The sequence below is a fragment of the Pleurodeles waltl genome, chromosome 3_1 (genome assembly GCF_031143425.1).
Source record: "Pleurodeles waltl isolate 20211129_DDA chromosome 3_1, aPleWal1.hap1.20221129, whole genome shotgun sequence".
NCBI lineage: Eukaryota > Metazoa > Chordata > Amphibia > Caudata > Salamandridae > Pleurodeles > Pleurodeles waltl.
Window position 1 is genome coordinate 1301958882 of NC_090440.1, and position 17991 is coordinate 1301976872.

Below are 17991 nucleotides of genomic sequence, written 5' to 3' on the forward strand. Positions count from 1 at the left end.
GAGAGACACCTATCAGTTTTGCCTCTCTCTGAAGAGATCAAAGTTTCCTTTCAGGGATTAAAAAAAACATCATCTGGGGTTGACCCAATCATTTTGGGAAACGCAACATCCATATGGTGCTCAGTTAAACTGAAGCTTAGACGATGGACAGAAAAATAACCACCAAGTGTGGTAAATGTGGACCCCTTCCTTTTAGAATACAAGGAGTAAAGTAAGACCACCCTACAAACAGGATTGTGTTGAAAGGAATTGAACATTCCAGGCTTCAGCAGTGGAATGCCGATCCATTGTATGTGACAGAGTAACAATGTATTACCTGTATATCACTGCACATACATAGAAGTGGACCAAGATCAACATGATTGCTTAGCATTCGTATCTAGAATAGTTCAATGTGGGACAGTCATCGCCACAGACACTACACAAGTGACCTTCATCCAGCACACCTCCTGTTGTTGACTCGCTACAGTCCTCTCCACATTTGTTCCTTTTTTGCTTACTTGCAATGCCTATATTTGACTTTACCTGTGGGTTTGCGGGTTCAATTCCACTGGCTGTCAGTAGACGCGGTGACGAACAATAACCCACTGAGAAAGCCGGCATAGGCTCCATAGCCCATTTTCATGCTCCTGACCACTTTTCTCTGTATCTCTCTTGCCCCACTTCACCCTGTGTTTTTGTGTTATGTGGAGGGGGCACACCATAGTCCTCATTTCCTTTTTTAAATTTCTTTGGCGGTGACCTCACAGTGCCCTTACCTCTTTCTATAGAGCAGTTATACCCCTCAGACTCCTGCTTTCTCCACTGATGGCTTGTGGTTGAGGAAGAAGTAGCAGATAAAATGTGTGACGCACAGAGGACATGTCTGACCCGAAATATTTGCATAGCATTATACGCTTAGGAACTCATTCAGGGTCAGGGCACGAGTCGAGTGTACAAACGGGCAGGCAGTGTCTACTCACTATTTTCACAAGGTGGATGCTATCTACCCTACCAAGAGTTTGAGCCCCACAGAAATATGCTAAACCTGTCCAGGTGTAATTTTCAGAAACGGGACACATTCAGCAGTGCCTGCATATTGTCTGGTTTCCTTCTGAGCAGCAACTTGCATGAGGGGTGGTCTTATCAGATTGCAGACCGGCCCATAACAAAGGCTGTAGCTAAGGAGCCATCAGGCCTCCTTTTGTTGGAGTATCCTGGCTTGGTGCCATCGGGAGCCTCACACCAAAATGCAATGGAGGGAAAACAAAGGCACAAGGCTTATCGCTGCACAAGCTCTTGAGAAAAGCATGCGTTTGCCTTTGTTCAATACCTATACATAAGGGATATGCATGCACTGTAAGAATGTCAGATGTGTTGGTCTCCACCAAATAACAATTTCAATACCACTATTTTGTTTATTTCTTTTATAGCACTAGTCATCCCAAAGCAGGCAGTCAGAGCGCTTTACATCGCATGTACAGATTAAACAGTTACAATAAATCATATGTGCCAATCAATATAAATGATGTGATACATAAGACGAAGTGTAGGAGCCACGTTTCCTTCATAGCTCACCGTGCTATGTCAGGATTACAAATTATGAACTGCAAGTAACAAATGGATCTTTGTGTTAAAAGCACTAACCCAATTACCCAGTTACATAAAATAAAAATCTGTTATTTGAGTGTTACATAATGTGCTTTGCAGGAGACTTATTAACCCTCTATGCTACTTTGATTCAAACCTGGGACTCGACATAACACAGACCTCTCCAGCAAATACGTTAACCTCCAGAGTTATCTCACCATTATTATTATTATTCCCTAAGATTTAGTTGGCAAATAAGGATTTCTGCAGGAGGTATCTCAACCCCATTAGATCATTTAAAATGCAGACTTTACAACCAATTAAGCATAACAGGTTTATTGCTACGTTTCTCCTTGCTATCGATTTCTGTTTGGTAGAGTTTTAAAATTTAACTGTAGAAGTTGAGGCCTGGATTTTGCATTGGGGTTGCATCACTTTTTTTGTCACAACCCTGACACAAAACCTCATTTGTCAATGATCTGATTTTGCTACTTGGGATGTCATTTCCTGAGATGTCAATGGTGTTGATACTACGCCCTGTGATTCCATGTGCAATGTCACGCGCCGCCATGTCACCCGCCATGATGTCACTTGCATAATGCCTAACTTGGGTGAGGCACTTATTTTTTTTAGGACTTGTGCCCTGTTCAGGGTATTCTGTGGTAAACTGGCCACAGGTAAAATATAATAGCACATTCTTGCAGTTTTGCTCTGAAGCGATTTTGATGAATGATTGACGGTTTTTAAGGTAAAAATTGGGAAATCAGCATATTTTCTCTGTAACAACCACTTTTTCCTTCACAAATTCTACCATACCATACCATACCTGAAGGAATTTGTGTGGGGAAAAAGCACAAATAGTGCAGCATTAGTGCACAGCTCAGAATACCCACATCCGACATAGAGAGTGTTTGCACCATTAGCCTTTTTCCTATTCAGTCTATTTCTCATAAATTAAATAAACCTGCCAGTGTTCATCTAACTGGGCCTAAGAACAAAACACTTGGACAGGTCTTCATTCAGAAAAGATTTGAAGAGCATTCACAAATCTGCAGATTGTATATGTATGCTTATTAGTGGCAGAGTTCTGACTTTTATGGGATTCACAAAGATCCTATCAAGTAAGCATGGAAAGTAATGCAAGTCGTAGATTTTCACGCTTATTCCTATTTCCTTACGAATGAAGTAAAGGTTTCTGTTTCCCTTCTCTTACCCTCCCAAGAAAAGTGCTTGATTCTGGCTTCTAGTAAACTATCATTATCCTTGCGACCCCTAAACTTCGTGCTACAGTAAATCTAAAATACCGGAGGACTGTCTGCAGAACTAAGTACCACCTGTGAGCGTAAATGTGCACAGATCTTATTTCTGTGAATTAGGATAATTGAATTTACTTCCGCATTTTACCTTTTGCTCAACTGAGCTCAAACATTTTTGAAAGATTCTCACAATGGTCTAAACCAGTGATACTCAAAGTAAAGCTCGTGGGTCGCATGCGGCCCTCCTGACCATTAAATGAGGCCCCCTGCTTCACAGCAACACAGGGCTGCTATGAACTCACCTCCGCTCTAAATTTAAAAAAGATGTTAAAAAAACAGGCAAGCATTTTATTAAAATGTTAATTGAAGTTAAAGAAAGGAAGTAACTAAGGGTTCCTGCACCTCTTAACTTCAGGAACAGAAACTACATTTCATTAACATGCAGAACCATCTCACCTCGGTACACAAGATTATATTTGTAAATTGAGAAGTATTTTTCAAAAATGATAGTTTTCAAATATGAATTAAGAAACATTCATGCTTCCCACTCCCCTCGTCCAGACAACAATGCCAATAGAGAACCAAGAGGCAAGTCATTTGTTATGTGCACCCTTTGGGTGGCTTGGGGTGCTACTATACAGAAACAACATCATTAAATCAAACACAGTGGAAGGTTTTGTATAGCACGTGGAAGGAATTCCTCTTATTGGTAATAATGAAGCAAAAGGAGGGAAAATAAAATAAAACAATTCCTTAGGAACCCACAATTTGTTCAAGTGGCGAAGCCGGGATAGATCCATGTTTTCTGGTTGCAAACTGTGCAGCTCAGACAGTAGATGTACATGCTTCTCCTCCCCTACACCCATCTTACTGCTCACTGCCTCAGTGACCACCATCCTGGCATCAATGCGGCCCTCGGTAATATCACAGGCCAAACTTTTTAACCCTTGGGAAAATGTTTGCGAGTACACATGGTCTAAACTCTAAAGAACCCACTGGGAAAATAGGTCTGATATTCGGAACATTATCCGCTGGATAGCAGCAAAGGACCAAGAAAGAACTATGTCCCCATGCTGGCGTGTATATATTCAATTCTAGAGATCGGTTTCCTAGAGAACACAATATCTCTTTTAATTTATGAAGGAAAGGCAGGTTCCTAAAGCACAATATTCGGCTCCACTTGCAACACAAGAATTACATTATTGGTGCCCATGAAACTATATGAGCAAAGTATCATTTAGACAAAAAAAATTGTGTTTGAACAATTTAAAGGGATTCAAGTCCATAACCGTACTCACCTTCTTGTATGAAGTTTGGGTTTATTAACTGAAAGAGAGAGGGAAAAATAAGAGGGTTAGTTGATATGTATACGTATATTTGTATCTTATATATTTCTATCTGTAAGATTAGGAAAGGCAGATAGTCAATTGTGGCCATGCACACAAATTATTAATCGAGACTGGGTATTGTGCACAAATTGACGTTCAAGTGTTTAACTGGTGATATCTAGACAGGTGACGTACAACTCCCCCTTTGTTCCTGTCACTGCAATTTGAATGTATTTATTTTGAATAAAGTCTGAATTGCATAGGGTACCCAATGCCCTAGTGTACATTCGATTTGATTTACTTTGTATTCACATTATAGAAGCGCTCCACACTCAGCGACTCTCTTCACAATTTGTGGGAACACTGCCACCTTCTGGATTTCTCCAAGAAATGAGCCAACTCTACATGCGGCGAGGTTGAAGGTTCGTTCATCCATGGCTCTCCATTCTGCCCTGGTTCCAATGCTCATGCGTTAATTAAGTGGTTCTGTTCAAGGTTAACACTAATCGGTTTACCGAGATGGCCAGGACAGTGTACTCAGTCGCACACAGTTCAGTGGCTTTTTTGGGGGCCTTTTGCATGTTTTTTTCTTTTCTTTCTTTCTTTTTTTTTTACTCCTTTCGTGCATTTTAGAAAACCCTTAAAGGTCATTATTGCTAGTGGCTAGGTAAATGGTCCGCATTATTCCCACCTTTGGAGTTACCGCTATGGGAGGGACCGGTACAACCTGAACCCAGAGGGTCTACTAAGAGATGAGGAATTACCGGGGAAAGGTAAATAAAACTGTAAACCAATTTGTTGCCAAACATTTTCCACTTTAGAGATCCACGTGGAGGGGAACCTTCTATTAAAATAAAACAACATGTTTCAAACAGTCCTACGAGCCCCACAGTTTCATAGACTCTGCAATGACAAACAATAAAAAGTATTGTCATTATGAGGAGTTGGAAGGTAATGCAGTTTTAGACAATGGAAGGCGCAGTAACCCTCAAGTTGGTTGACATTTCATTTCTTCTCGGGTGAACCACTAAGCTTGGTTGGCATTTCAAGTTAGGTAGCTGGGATGAAAGTATTGTATGACCCTGGCTTATTCTGATTCTGGACAGCAGGATTTCCCTTACATTTAAGACTATCTTTCAGTTTATAAGAGATTACTCTCTCCTGTTATTGCTTTCTGAGACCCACCCAAGTCCTAAGGACAGCCTTCCTGCCGAGTGCTTCGAGGAGTACTCAGAACTACATGCAGGTGGTTTGAGGACAGTGTCACCAGTGATGCTCTCTCGCAGTGTGGTCCTCGTTCTGAGACTAACTCCTAGGCAGAACCTCCCACTGAGATAGCTCCTCTGTGACCAGTTACCAATCACGTTTGTTAAATTCCTTTGGTGCCACACGGAACGAAAGATTAGTTTTACAGCTGTGAAACAATCCGGATCTCAGCTATATTACGACTCTAGAAAATGTCATTACCTATGAGAAGACAAGACAAATGGCTCTGACTGCCTTTGAAAAGTACCCAGATGATACCTTAGACCAGCCTTAATCCCTCAGGCTTGAAGATTCTGAGTGACATCATCATTGTGAGCAGCCACCACAGCAGCTGTTCTGACCTACCTTGACTCATGAGGCCGCTTGGCAAACTTTTTTGTTTTACGAAATCAAATTCCCAACGCAGGAGTTTGTTTTTGTAAAACAATAAAAAATGACCCTGACAGCCTGGAAGGTTTGTTACTGTCAGGTTTCCCCTGGCGGTCACAAAGAGGCAAAAAAGTTCATCAGACCATTTGCTCTAAACGGGGCAATATAATTTGATGTACTTACACGGACAGCCTCAAATCCATAAGGCTGTGATGTATGTTTCCTGCTGCAGGAGCCAGCAGGAGCAGCACTGCCACTTTAAATATGGCAGTCTGCCAGAGCAGGAGAAGCGTCAGTTTAGTGGACAGGTACTCGAATTTGGGCTCAATGTGTCAGATATCTTCAACTCCACAAGGAGCCTCCACTTCCCCGTTGACAATTCTGCAATAGTGCTGAACATTCTACGTGGAATAAGAACACGAATTTCTCAAGTGCCTCCTCTGAGGATGGATGAAAAAAGCAGGAAGAGTCTCTGCGAGACAAATGTTCAGTTTGTGCTTCAACCAGATGTTCCTGCCACTTATTCTGAGACTATGTGCATGTTCGTGAAGCAACTCAGGGACTTGCAAGCCTTCTGATTCCATTCAGTAGCTGTGGTCGCTCAGCACCCTGGCAGATCTATCTTGAACCCTCTCACAGCACCCTGGCAGATCTATCTTGAACCCTCTCACAGCACCCTGGCAGATCTATCTTGAACCCTCTCACAGCACCCTGGCAGATCTATCTTGAACCCTCTCAACAGGCAAACCACCTTCTAATAATGGAGATTCTACATAATTAAAGTGATCGAGTGTCTCCTCGACCAAAGTGGTTCTGTCATGCACCAGTATCTCATCAGTAATCAACAATTTAGATTTTAAAAAAATGAAAGATTCTCTCCATATATTTGTCATGTTCTCACATCCTTAAGTACATTCTTACACGTTCACGCAATTGCTTCTGACTGGAAAGAAAAAACATTAAATGGTTTCATCTACAAACAGGTATTACTTATACAAATTTTGAAATAATTTCCCATAGTTTGATTATATGATCTTCAATCAGTAAATAACAAAAATGTCAACAATTAAAATCAATTTTAGCGCTTGTCAGACAAATGCCTTAATCGGAACAGACATACTAATCAGCTTTTTTTTTTTTTTTAATAAACCAAAAGCTCTTTATGAAGTACGATGTCTATCTGTACGTAGTAAACAGGCTATTGCCTTTGGTCATCAAACATTTGGGATAATTCATAGAGAAGATAAAATTCAATTGGTCACTTTTTCAATTCACCCAGCTATTTTGAGGCTGCGTGGTAATCTAATTGCCGGGTTTTCAAATCTATTTGTAGGGTGAAATCCATGAACAAGGGGCACTTTCTAGTTGATAGATAAATTTAAGAAGAAGGTGTCCCTCACAATTCCAGTCAATTGTGCATATGTTTCCAGTTCCATATGCATTAGAAGTGTATTGCAATAAGAGCATTCATTGTTTCAGAACAATCTGCGCCTTTACAAGACAATTACCCTGTGCAACGGGACAGTCAAGCTTGTGGTAGATATGATGATCATCTATACTCGCCCTTCAAGAGGCAGCTGACTCTTCAATCTCTACTTGTTGACCGAGCATCAGTGGCTCTTGTTAAAATGCCCAAAACCCTTGTACCCACCCCTCATCTTCCTCTGATGTGAGTTAATGACATAGATGTTTGAAACACTCACTACGTCCTATCATACTCCTCACTCCCCCCTCAAATGGGAACACAATTCTAGGTGTGTCAAGTAAGAGTTGGAGGCTCAGGTTAAAAAGCTCTTTGTTACTCAGAACAACTCCAAATAGTCATCTATGCATTTTGTCTGAGGAGGATTTAACGCCCCAGTCCTCCAGAGAGCGTCTTCCTTACATGTAGGACAAGGTGATTCAGACATACTTTTCCACTATCCTCTCAGTCCCTAAATGTCTACATTCACAAACTCAAGCACAGTGGTCTTTGCAACACGACCCTGATTGCCAGAGTACTTAAGCAAAGAGAAATCCCCTGTCTGCCTTGGCGAGCCTCCCCTCACTCCCAAACAAAAGGGGCAGTTCTGAACCAACATCCTCCTCCCAAAAAAAGTGGATCCTAAATGCTTAGTTTATGAAGATATGATATACATCCCCAAGGACCTATTGAGTCACAATGTTATATTCATTTATGTGCCCAGTCAAATTTCCATCTGGATGCAGAATAAAAACAAGCATGTTTATTATGTTATTGGCATGCATAAGGATAATTACACTTTTAACTTCACTGGTAAGGATGTTTTCCTACCCAGTCTAACTAAACTACTTGAAATGATATCCGTGCCACTATAAAATGCATTTGTGCGCCTGCAGTCCAGAATCCATTTCAATGCCTTAATATCCTCCTTATATGTTTCAGGGACTGCCCATAGCGGCTACCTCAAGCATCACCATCTGCTCACCAATTCCCGTTAAACTTGCTGCTGTGGGTAGACCGCAGATTTTAGTCCTTGGCCACTGCTTCTGGATTGCCCTTCGTCATAATATTCGCGTGCAACCAATGATCCTTCCTCCACGTACAATCCCACGCTGTCCCTCTTCGTCAGCTTTCATTTGTAGGCCAGAGTCTGGAGACACACATGGAGCCAGGTATCCAGAGATATTTTTTCTAGAGTTATTTGGAGCATATTGAAACATGCCGTGTTGGATTTTTATGTCATCAAACACTTAAATAATGTTTTTTTATTTTTATTTATTTTTTTATATGGTGTACCTCATTTGAGGCACCCCTCTGTACAGTGGAAATTAACTTTTGTTTATGTTCGGTGGTTAACAGTATTAGCTAAAAAAAAAAAGTAGCCAGTGATTTTCAAATACTATTACTGGGCAACTGCTTTTTAATTTTGCAGCGACACATTTAAAGATCAGAGCCACACACAGTTGTTTAGCGAACTGGCTACACAGTCATTAAATTGTGCTGGTGTTTGCAGGGGCGGCATCATCACTCATTTTTGGCACCGGGAATTATCAAAGCACAATCGAACTTTCATACGACTTACAGAACTACTGCATGCCTATGAGGAGGTCGAGTTGGTGCGAAATCGCATCACCAATTCCGTGAAATGTGTTTTACAGCAGTGACTAAGAATTCTTTACCTATATCTCCAAGCTGCTTGGTGATTTGTTGGAGTAGGGGCTGTATTGTTTTGTGTGTAGTCTGCTAAGTTCCATTTAACTGCTTTTTTCATCCACACTGACATCCTTCTACTTATTTTCTATATTTCTACGCTTTTTCTTGGTGTTTAGAATTACGTCTGCACGCATTCCCCCAGCAAATAACCCAATACGAATCAAGAACTCACTAATGACGTTCCGCGGTTGTGGCGACTACCGTAATGGGACTCCTAAAGCCCGTTCCATTCACCACGCCGCTCTGAGAACCGCAGTTCAGTATATCCAACAAACTAATCTAATCTACGGCAGTATATTGCAAGATGTCGGACACGAGAGACTCTGAGTTAATTGATGGTGGCCTCGACGGACACCTATGCTTTTGGCATGTTGCTACCAATGGCCACAAGGTGGCAGCATATCCCCTAGTTATGGCGGGGAAAGCGCTGCTAAGGTCCAGAAGCTAACCTCGAATAATAGAATAATATTACTGCTGCCCAATCGTAAGCAAAAACGAGGTTCTCTAGGAATTAATTTGCAGCTAAAAGAACAATACAATTTCAGTTTCCTTCTTCAAGGTACATACTAATACAGTGTCTAATGGCAGTATACATTAAATGAACCCTTTGCGATTTTTGCACACTTCTGTTGTCGTCAATATGATGCCCAAGCCAACTTAAAAGCACTATGTAACTGAAAGGTTAATTTGAAAATTAAACAGTGTAAAAGTAGCCAGGCAAGTTAGTGAGGTAGAGACTGACAAATGGTGCACACGTGACACTGAACTGTACCTTAAAGTTCCCGCAGATAGAGTTACTGTACTTTACACATCACAACTCAGCACAAATGCACAGTCACTACGTTACACCCAAGAAACCAAATTCTTCTTCAAAACTGTGTACCCTAAGCAGCCTTGAGAAACAGCCGCTATGGTGGCAACATCCCGCTTGCTGGCCAACCAGTTGCTACCCTGATCCTACCATAGAGTGCATGTACAGTACTGCTTGTCTCACGAAACAGAGCAAAAGACATGCAGCGACATCCCTCCAGGCTGGCTGTCGTTCCAAGACTGAACTATCTTCAAGACCTGCTGCGTCGCACACAGCATCCCTCCTGCTCATCTCCTGATACAAACATATAACACTGGGGCCTGCATAAGACTGAGCATTGCCAGGCCGACAGTGCACAAAAAGGAACTGTTAAAGGCAAGTCTCCTCCAGATACCTACCTAGAATCTGGAACAACCTTGCCACGGGTTTCAGGACTGCACATCAGATATGAGCTGAAGACAGACGTCATGAAGAACTGTGCCATCCGAGACAGATAAGGGGCTTCTCAATTCTCACCGGCTGAACACCTTCCCACTTCCTGGAATACCGTACACACGCTTGATTCCTCTCATTAGACCTTGGAGTGCAACAGTTCCTCAGCCAGGTTTGAGCCACAAAAATATCAATACTTATATGTTTATAGTATGCATACGAACCTCTGTAGTAAATGCTATTTCCAATGATCTTATTTGCGGCTACCTCTCTCCCTCTTTTCAGCTGGATGTGTTTGACACCGACCCTCTGTCTCTCCTCACTCAACAGGTTCTCTAAATGTATTTTTGGTGTATTTATCAAAACATATAACGTCGCAATAATGAAAACCACTGCGTGTTCTCCTTGAAAAGTGGCTGCACTATGCCAGCAGTCATCCCTTAAAACTACAAAAAGTATTTAGTTGAAATTTAATAATGGCCTATTTTTCTATATTAGCCTTCTAAAATTGAAATGTAAGTAACTTGGACACACGCAGAGCTAAGTAAATGTGCATAGCTTGAACAGTACTTCCTATACAATGTATCAAAGATTGGAAAAGTTGAATGACTTCCTACAAATTCTGTAACACTTATTGCAATCTATTATCCATAAATCGAAGACGGAATAACAATAAAAAAAAAAAATAAGAACAGTATCCAGCAATATCAGAGAACAGATAAAATTGTGGCATTACAGATAGCTGCACACCCATTCAATAGTGTAGTTGCAGCAACAAATAAGAGTATTTAGAGTGAACAAGCCAGAACTTTGCATAGTTAGGGCTCAGTATGTGCGTATAGCCCACTCCCTGCAGAGATCCATCTCCTTACTACCCACAGCCTGCGCTCTCTGTACCATTCTTCATGGAAAGCACACTTCCTCCAGACACCAGAGTCACTACTACACAGAGCCTGCACTCTCTGCGTAACTGTTCACTCTCGCCACATACTCAAGTCTCCTTGCAAAGTCAAGGGCCTGCTACATGCACTTAAGTATGCTAGTAACTCTTTACATTAAGAGAACCCTAAAAATTTACTGAAAAAAATTAAACGTTAAAGGGATGCTAGTTAGGTCTGGTAGTAATAACGTTACGTTAAAGGAAAAACTCAGACATTCACTGAAAAAAACAAAAAACTAGGTTATAGTTAGGTGAAAACATCACTTAAAATACCAGCTAACCTGAGCCAACCATTACTAGTACTCCCACCATGCACTGCTTATGACCTCAAATATTGCATCACATGACATGTTCAATGACATTACTGATGACATCATCCACCATATCTGTTTAGCTTTTTAAATATGTAATTACAGACTAAATGGTGCAGAATCAGGTAAAGCATACATTCCAAAAATGTGCTTATATAAAATAATTCTCCCTGATCCTACTCTCACTGGGGAAGAATCCCACCTCTCCCACTACCTTAGTGAAGTTTAGGGTTTATCCTAAATAGGTGCCCAAGGTTTTGAAGTCTACGGTGTTGAATTCGAAAGTTGCCAAATAGCAATTCTGCATATCTAGGTTCGACCTCGTGTCTCATTTTTCCACGACCCTATGCTTCCTGACTCTTTATCTCACTTGAGTGTTCGTTTTCATCCCTGCTTCTCCTTTATCAGTTTTCCTCTCTTTCTCTTCTTTCACCTTTCTCCCTTATCAGTATTCCTCTGTCTTGCTCTGGGTTAATGTCTGATGGCGAAAATTAGTGTTGGTGCCTTCCAAATGTCCCCTGGACAAATTAAGCACGGTTGGGCCCACTGCACCTGCATATAGGCGCACAGTAGGTGTGCCACTGGCGCACCAAAGGCAAGTCCGTCTGCACCCTCCCGTGCCTGTGCAGTGCCAGGGATTCTGCCCTTCTTCGACTCCAAAAGATAGCTTACTCTGCTGCAACACTTCTGTCCTCAAGTAACTTATTATTAACGTACATATGTGGGCCCTGGAAGAGCTGCCTGACCACTGCAGGGCCACGCAAACTATCAGATCGCCATCTCAGAACTTCCCTCAAATGATAGAATACAAGTTGTTTAGTATTAATTGCTGCTCCCTGGTGAAACATCATGCCAATGTCTTTGACTTCATTCAGGATAAAGCTCCAGATATTTTGTTCCTCAATGAGACCTGGCTACGTCAGGTCATGGTGGTGGAACCTGCCCTCGCTCTTCCTCCTGGCTACCATTTAAAGAACATCAACAGGATAAGCGGTAGAGAGGGTGGGCTCGCTGTGACTTATAAAGACAGATACGTCTTTAGACTGTTTCAATGTTCCATACCAGATTGTGAAAGCATTCTCTTTAATAGGTCTCTAAACAGAAACTTCACTTTATCAGGGCTCCTTATTCATCGCCTCCGACCCCTCTAAGGTTTTCAGGGAGGTTTTGACTAATGTTATTGCCCCGCTGACTATTAGGTCAGCTAATTTTAATGTCTTAAGAGACCATAATTTCCATTTTGACCACAGTCAGGATGGTGACGCCACTAACCTTTCAGATGACCTTGCCGCTCTGCAATTAATTCAGCTGGTATCGGGAGCCACACACTCAGCTGGTCACCTTTTAGATCCATTTTTTTCTAACCTTAACTCTTTACAAATGACAACCTCACTCCCCATGGTTTTGACCGATCATTATATGATTCTGCTGACCAATGGCTTGCTGCGTCAAACTCAAATACCCATTTCTGACTGGCACAAACTTGATATGCAAAAATGCGGGGACTTTATCAGGTCAAACGGCTTGTTGCTTTATTGTAATGCAGAGACAGCCTACAGCAGTTTCCAATCCGGTCTTCCCTCAGCATCAGATATTTTTATTCCTACTGAACAGGCCTCCAACTGGAAGGAGCATGCTGCCCCCTGGTTTAATGAAACCCTCATTGCAGCTAAGAAGCAATGTAAGGTCTTAGAACGCTCTTGGAGGAAGGCTTATGGCCCCCTTTTAAAAGTTCAATACAGGGACACTCTTCTGTCGCTAGTGAAAAACCGCTTCCACTCCCATATGAGAAGTCTATTTATTATCCATTCCTACGTGTTGTCACATCTCTCAGCTCTCACTAGAGAGCGCTCTCCTCTTGGGTGCAGGCTCTTTCCCTCCTTCGACTGGAACAGAGCCTCTCCGTCTCCCCATCTATCACTGCAAGGTATCTCCCCTCCATCTCTTTACCCATGTGTCATCCATTGCCTCCCGTTCCTCATGGTTGCTTTCTACTGCAACAGACCGCATGACAAAGGCACACTTATGCCAAATAGTTGCCTTTTATCATAATCACAACATCGCCATGATCCACCAAACACTAATGTCCAACTGAACACACTGACAGACCTAACACACATTTAGCACTGGCCAAATATGCCAAGCCTCCAGCTACCCTGGTGTCCAACAGCACCTGTCACTGCCACACAACTATAATCACCGCACATCATCACAATCACATTTAGTATTCACCTTTCTTAAACAGAAAACAGAAGACAGACTTCCATTTATAGCCTCACGTGCACAACATGACACAAAGCCATGTAATTCGAAAAGCGCTGCCGACTCGACAGCATTCCCCCACCACTAAAGTAGGATAAATATTAGAAACATTCAGCTAAAGTTGGCTTAAACGCGCTCATCACCGAGGGTGCATCTCATCATTTCTATGTATCCAGCTAACAATGCTGCCTAACAATCTGCATAGGCTGAACAAGGAATCAGTCAGCTCACTGTAAAACACTGCACCCATCTATACACACAACTCACTTCAAACATGTTTAGCAGGTTAACGTTCATTTCAATTGCACGTTAACTAGTATGAACCATTACAACCTAGGCACTGAACACATCTCCACTCATTATGCACTGCAACACAAAAATGTACAGTACACACGTGGCATGAAAATTCGAGACCCAGAGGAGGACACCCACATTAAGAAAGTGCTATGGTGTCATAGGACTGGTAGATAGGTGCTATATGCCTGCTGCTAACATGACAACATGTATAGTGGTCCTCCACTCCAACTTGGTCTGTTATCCAAGTGTGTATATTAACTTCTACGTAAGGATGAATGTTTCACTTTTTATTCTTCTGTGTAATGTTGGATGAGGGAGGTGGTGTGTTGTTCTGTATTCGTGGGATGATGCAGCGTTCTGGAATGTAGGGGTTGTTTCTAAGATAGAATCCCTGGGTCAGTAGGACTCAGGCCCAGCTGACTAGGGTACGTTGTTGTGGATGGGGTCTCTGTTGTTTTTAACTTAAGAAGACTTCTACCCTTCACGCAAAGATTCATGAGCCTTCTTCCCGGAACTTAACATTGGTGACAAGCGATGTGCTACCATTGGCTTGAGCAGAAGTCCTAGCTGGTGAAGCAGCACACAGAGACCCCAACACTACTACGTAATTTCTCGTAATTTCTTGTCACCCAGATGACTGACACCTGCTTTTAAGAACTCAAAAAGGTATCCCTACCTTTGTGTTGTTCAATTGAATGCTGTTTATAAGCTGCTTCTTGGGTGAGGCTTCTCATGCTGCGTCATGTGTGTGTGGCTTGAGCGTCAGGAAGGCTAGAGAGCAGGTCATGCAACTCTGTGGGGCAGAGCGTGGCAACATTAAGTCGTTGCAGCAGAAAGGATCGAGCACTGGTATTGCACTAGGAAGTGATCACGCCTTGCTTTGAGAATTACCTTAGTGTTGAGGCGTTCCTTAGTGATGGCGCTAATTACAAGCAAGGTGGCGTGAAGATTTCAACTGAAGCCTCCCTTTTGAGATGTCATAACATTTAGATATTGTTACAGACGGCGCAAGTTACGCAGCAAGGCATCCCACTATAATGAAGAACATGTAGGCGACTGATTATTGGGATGAAATGTTGAGAAGTTTAAGTCGTTTCTGAACAGCACCTAATGTTACTTGATTTTGGTAAATACAGAAGTACTGTGAGTGTGTGCGGCTGGATAACAATGACGCTCATTAAAGGGTGAGGCAACCAACTAAAGTACTGCAGTGGGCATTAATTGACCGGGTATCACCTCGGAGGCCGCAGTTTTTCAGTACTGGGTTTGAATACCAATGTTTAGGGAAAATAATTGTCACATTCTGTAATAGTGTTCAATTTCTGTGAACTATCTTGTACGACTAGTTGGTATATTGATTTATTTAGTTGGTGAATCATGCAAAGTGGAACTGCACCAACATTTTTCCTTTCAAGGCCTGGTGACTCCCCCATACAGTAGCAAAAATGGAGTAAAGTTTTCAGTCACTATGCTAGGAACTTCTGCACCTTGCTTACCTTGCTTAGTGCTGAAAGGAATATGTTGTTATTAATGCACTGTCTAGGCCCTGGAGATCAGGAGTTTTTTGAACACCTTCCTACCCATCTGACAGTGATTCAGCAAACCCGACTGAATACAAGATCTACATAAAAAAGATTAGACCTACACTATCTTCCCAAATTAAGCAGTGCACTAGAGTGCCACCGCTTAAGGAAGAGAAATGCAAAGTCAAGAGGAGTCAGTTGACCAATTTAGTACAGAACTACGTAAACTGGGTTCCATGTGCAGCTTTATGCACCTCTACAGAAGAACTTCTGCAAGACCAATTTATGTTGGGATGTGTACTGGGGAAGGCCAGGGAGAGCATGTGGCAAAAGATAACCCGTCTCTACAAGAGGTTCTCCCGATGGCTAAAATGCATGAGCAGTCTTATGGCATTATTCGCAAAGATGCCTCTCTCTGATAAAGGGGACACTGCAGTCATCAAAGTAGTGCAAGATAAATCGGTATGATATAGACATTAAATTCCAAGGCGGTGGCATCTACTAAAGGCTTTCAAGGCAAATGCTTCCATTGCGGCAACTTAGGTCATATGGCAACCCATAAAGTTTGTCTGGGTGGAAGGTTGTTGGTAAGAGCTGTGGGCGAAAGGGCCGCTTTGGAAAGTGCTGCAAGTCAACAAAGGACTCAAAGAAAGTGAGAGAAATTGAGTGTGCAGATGATGAATCAGTTGAAGAGGTCACAATCCGTTGAGTAAAAGCATTCCTCTGACAGCCCATTTGAGGTGGGTCTGGTCAATGATAAACTTGTTAAGATGCTGTTTGACTCTGGCACCAGGTGACCTTCATACCAAAATACTTCAATATGCAACATTTAAAAGGCATAGTGAAACTATTGGGGGATAGTGGAGAACCCATTTAACTGCTAGGGTATTTTTGGGGAACAATTTAATTTAAGGACAGTTATACGAGAACAAGGAAATGTCTCCATCAAAGGGGATTCACTCATCAGCTGGTTTAATCAGCAAGATCTGTTCATATACCTGGATCCCAATGAGAATCCTTCTGTCAGGGTCAATGAGAGTCCGACTGCCAAGAGTATTTCTGGGGATGTGGCGAGTTAATGATGGAATTCCCTCATGGATTTGCAAACAAGTTGGGGTGTCCTAAAAATTATGTACATCTGATTAGACTCAAATCCAATGTGCAACCTATAGTGGCTAAAGTGAGGAGTGTTCCTTTACTGGTGAAGAACAGCATGAGGAAGGAATTAGATTAGTTGATTGATAATGGCATCATTCAAGACGTGGACGCCACAGAATGGTTGGTTTCTGTGGTGAACCTTGGGGACCTCAAAGCAGTGTAAGATGATCACTATACACTCTCAAACATTAATATGTTATGGTCTCTTAATGGCGCCAAACATCCCTCCTCCCTCCTCTCACTCACTCTGCACTACACCTCTCATCTCAAGAGTTGACAACCTTTGTTACGCCCTTTGGCAACTTCACATTTTTGAGGATTCCCTTTGGACTAATATCTTCTCTTAGTTTGTCAGTGGGCAATGGAGAAGGTTGTTAAAGGCACGGAAGGTGTGAAAGTCTACTAAGATGAAGTATTGGTGTTTGGGGCTCATCTTGATTAATATAATGGTAGATTGCATGAGGTGTTGGAAAGACTGCAAAATAGTGGGATGACACAAATCGGAAAATATAAGTTCAATGTGACTGAGAATGTAGGTCACTTAGTTATGGCATATATGATTAGGCCCAAAAGTGAACTGGTGGACACCATCAAAAACTTGCATTCGCCTCAGGATAAGGAAGAGTTGGTTAAGTTCCTTGGCATGGCTGAGTTTTACAGTAAGCGTGTACTCCAGTTTGCTGAAAGACAGAATATATGAGATGCTTGCTGACAAAAGGCAAGGATTTTCGTTTGGTGTAAGTTGTGTGAGAAGGAGTTTGAAAGTAAAAAAATCTTGTTTAGATAAGGCTCCAAATTTAGGAAGCTTTGAGCCAGAGGATGAAACCCTTGTGATTACCAACACTAGCTATAAAGGTTTGGGGGCTGCCCCAATGCAACTATCAAAGGGATAGGGCCATATTGTTTGTATCACGAGGGTTGAGAGGAGTGGAGCTAAACTACTCAGTGGTTAGAAAGAGGTGTTGGAAGTCTACTGGGTGATGAGGAAATTAAAGAAACTTCTCTGGGGGTGCAAGTTTGAGATCAAGATGGATCACAAGCCCACCAGAGTGGTAATTTCAAAGAAGGGAGTGGATTTTTCTTTTCTAATTGAATTCACAAGTGGGTAATTGCACTTCAAGAGTTTAAATTTCATACATCATTATGTACCAGGTGGCAACAATTTACTAGCTGACTGACTTTCAAGAAAGTGTAGTGTAAATGATGAAGATCCAGAAGAAAGAGATTTCTTTGGTAGTCAAGAGTGTGAAGAGGAAGTGAATGTCTATTTGATCAGTGACGGTATAATACTGGA

At 42.0% G+C, this 17991-nt stretch overlaps 1 protein-coding gene across 7 annotated transcripts in view; it reads right to left on the reverse strand.

Annotated features, from left to right (window-relative positions):
- The window catches only part of KALRN (kalirin RhoGEF kinase), a 1333112-nt gene that overhangs the window by 46846 nt on the left and 1268275 nt on the right, over positions 1–17991 (reverse strand). For all 7 annotated transcript variants that reach the window (XM_069224644.1, XM_069224642.1, XM_069224641.1 and 4 more), the window contains one exon: positions 4124–4151. In XM_069224644.1, the coding sequence (XP_069080745.1) occupies positions 4124–4151 (28 nt within the window). The remainder of the gene's footprint in view (positions 1–4123; positions 4152–17991) is intronic.